This window comes from Daucus carota, chromosome 9 (assembly GCF_001625215.2).
Source record: "Daucus carota subsp. sativus chromosome 9, DH1 v3.0, whole genome shotgun sequence".
Lineage (NCBI taxonomy): Eukaryota > Viridiplantae > Streptophyta > Magnoliopsida > Apiales > Apiaceae > Daucus > Daucus carota.
This window is the reverse complement of record NC_030389.2, coordinates 34,353,164-34,356,620: the sequence shown is the minus strand read 5'-3', so window position 1 is coordinate 34,356,620 and position 3,457 is coordinate 34,353,164. Positions and strand designations below refer to the sequence as shown.

General features: G+C 33.8%; 1 protein-coding gene across 1 annotated transcript; it reads right to left on the bottom strand.

Moving 5' to 3' along the window:
- Positions 1-228: 228 nt before the first annotated feature.
- Positions 229-2,848, bottom strand: LOC108200367 (probable xyloglucan endotransglucosylase/hydrolase protein 27). The gene is made up of 4 exons (XM_017368493.2): positions 2,490-2,848; positions 2,302-2,402; positions 1,710-1,918; positions 229-974 (listed from the first exon to the last, which is right to left on the bottom strand). The coding sequence occupies exons 1-4, from the start codon at positions 2,668-2,670 to the stop codon at positions 473-475; spliced, it is 993 nt and encodes a 330-aa protein (XP_017223982.1). The 5' UTR covers positions 2,671-2,848; the 3' UTR covers positions 229-472.
- Positions 2,849-3,457: the final 609 nt, after the last annotated feature.

Below are 3,457 nucleotides of genomic sequence, written 5' to 3'. Positions count from 1 at the left end.
TAATGTAAAAGACAAACATGCTTGTATAGTTTTATTGTCAAGCACACATGCTAATCCACTTGATGATTAATTATGCATTTATCCCACTAATCCCAGTCACATAGAATATAACTAAACCAAGCCAAAACCCGCCCTCAGGACGAGGGAAGAGAAAGATGTACGCTGATCTTATCACTATTTTCCGAAAAAAGCCGTGGTCTGTGGCTTGTGACCAAAATATATAAGGAGTAGATAATAATGTGGATTATGTTTATTTAAATCCAGAGGATGTGTCCATTACATATTAATCACTTGAACCTAAGGTATGCAAAATATGCATCCTCAGTCCAATATTCAGCTAAAGCCCCCCTACCACCACCCTCAATCAATTTATGCAATCTTTTTTCTCCTTTTCTCTATACACAAAATAATATTCAAATCGACGAGGAATACGACAATAACAATCACTAGAGGAAATGTAAGTTCAATATTTCTAAACAGAGTTTATCGCATCCCTGTTTGATTGGTTGTCGTGGCGTCTTTTACCATGCCTGCTGTGGCTTCCTCCAAATCTTACTGGGTCGAATCCATGAAGCCGAGAGGCTTCATGGGGATTAATTACGCACTCAGAAGGAGGAACCTTATATCGCGTTTTATCATAACAATAGGAGTACTGCATGTGTTTCTTCCTGAAACTCTGCATTTTAGTTCTGCTTTCATTTGTGATACCGGTAGGAACAGATTTAAATTGCGGTACCAGTTGACATGTTGAGGACATCTCAATGGGATCGACCGCACAACCGTGAAGCACAAAGTCCGAGAACTCGGCAATGTAAGGGGAATATTTATAATTGACCTTGTATTTACCTCCATTGGTAGCCCAGTTAGATCCATCCCAAATAGTACCATAGAGACTCATTGGCTTGGAAGGGAAGTCCCCACCCATTGCTTCTGTTTTCTTGACCTCTCTTATGGGAACACTGTCTATGTAAAAGCTGCGAACCAAGATAAAAACACACATAAACAAACAAGAAAATACAGTAGTTTGCTATTATCATGAAACACAAATAAGAAAGCTTTTGATCAATCAGTGCAAAAATTTTAATTATCAGACAAGGGCAAAAACAACTGCTAGTGGAAGGGTATTGACAGTTCATGATAAATGCAAAGGAATCTCTCAACTTACTTTTCATGCTCTAACAGAAAAAACAAAGACATGTAAAACAACAAGCCATCAACTGTAAAGTAAAAATCCAATTGCAATGCCTAAACTCTATGTTTTCCTGTGATGAACTTGAAATTACATGCTCCAGTTTTTAAATTCAACTACGAAGTCATAAACATCTGCAATAAGTTCATGTTTCGATGATGGTTAAAAAAGAAGAAGAAGATAACTTAATTAAATTGAGGAAAACATATATGCAGAGTACTATATCCTCAATGCGAAAGGTTCCTAATAAGGACAGCATGCTTAAAAGCTACAACGGAAACATCATACCAAAAACTGAAACAATGGTAATGAACATTATTTATTTCTTCTAGATGTGTTATAATAATAGCCCAACTGAACAAACAGGTTATTGGTACATAGAATAAATATAGTTTGCAGGACCAAGCAAAATAAATTAGGAGTAAATTGATTCCAGGACAAAAACTCTGCAATGATAGCTATTAAATTGGGGAAAAAATGCCAAGAAAAACAGTATTTTGGGAAATTTTCACTTTCTTACATGATCTTATCATCACTCCACAAGATGCTGTATTGATGGAAATCTTCCGAGGGATCAAACCACAGACCATATCTTTCTTCTCTGCCTGCTCCCGTGCTTCCATTGCCATAAACATTGGTCTGAACTCTCCACTCTTTGCCTCGAATGTTCCCAAGAAACTCGAAATCAATTTCATCATGGTTTTTCTCAAATATGTCTCCGTTCGACATCTGCAATCATCAATATAAGATTATTATAAACTCTTGAGTCTTGAGGCTTGTTAAGTAATTTTCATTAATCTAAAAATGAAATACAATCAATATATAACAAAATTGATTGAGTTGATTAATAAATTGTATAATTCAATTTCACCAGATGTAAAATGTAAGACCAAATACCAATCCAAAGGGTCACCTATATGAGATAGCCATATAGGTTTAACTATTTCTAACATATCTACCTATATGTAGAACCTAGCTTAACACAATGCTCGTGTTCATGTCCTTTCGTGTTTCGTGTACCAAAAATCAAAACTCGCATGTCATGTATCAAATTGTCAGGTCTAATCGAAACACATCAAATATGTTTACAAAACACACACAGGCTCACTTACATAAAATGCAACCACCACCCCAGCAGTGTAATCTGCAGGCAACTTAATAGAAGCACTAAAGAACCCATGGTTGTAAAGATCATGTGACACAAATCCAGAACCTGCAAATGCATGAATCCCACCACATTTAATATAATAAATAACCATTTTCAACATCAAACACACACACACACAAAAAAAAAAAAAACCTGTTCTTTGATCAAGACTGAGGTGAGCTGATTTCCCATCTTTAACAATCAGAAGATTATCATCACCAAAGATTTGTGCATACCCTTCTTCAAATGAAACAGTTGGGAGGTTTCTCAAAGAACCTGCAGCTAAAACAAAGACAGAGCATATCACAAGCAAACTCACACATGTATGCACCATTTTTTAAGCAGTCTCTGAATATTTTTTGTTGGGTTTTAAAGAAAGAAAAGAACTCGAAAGAAAATTTACAAAGTGCAGAACAATGTGTGTGTAAGAGAGAGAGAAAGGGTTGATTTTATGGGGGTTTGGAAGTTGAGAAAGGAGTGAGCTGAGAAGTGTGATAAGCTGAGCTGTTCACAACACTGACACCTTTGGAAAATATTCTAGTCCCTGCTGATTAGGGTGCCAATTTCATCTCTGAAGATTTTAAAATTAAGACTTAATTAAAAAAAATTATTAAACTTATGTGATTTTTTATTTTAACCATAAAACTGTTTTTGTTGCAGAATAATGCAACTAAATAATACAAAATCAATTTGACATAACTCAATTTTAATGAATCTCTAACCATGGTTAATTCATAGCTGACATGAATGTCAGCAGCACAAGACATCAATTTTTTTACTTTAATTTTAAAATTTTACATATATTATACATAAATAAAAAGTCAGCCATATTTACATTTTCTTTTTGTGTATAAAAATTCAAATGATAAATTTTTATTTAGAAAAAATAATAAAATAATTTATGAAAATAAATTTTTTAGAAGTATTAAAATACGTGTCAAACTCTCGTTTTCAGATCACCAAAATATTGCAAACTACCAGAATATTTTAATAATGCTAAAAAGAATAATATAGTGTTAATAATCAAATCTGAATCTAACATCAGTGACAAAAAAAATCCGAACCTAACATCAGTGACAAAAAAAATCATAGTTTAGTGCTAAGTTTTTAAATACACAATA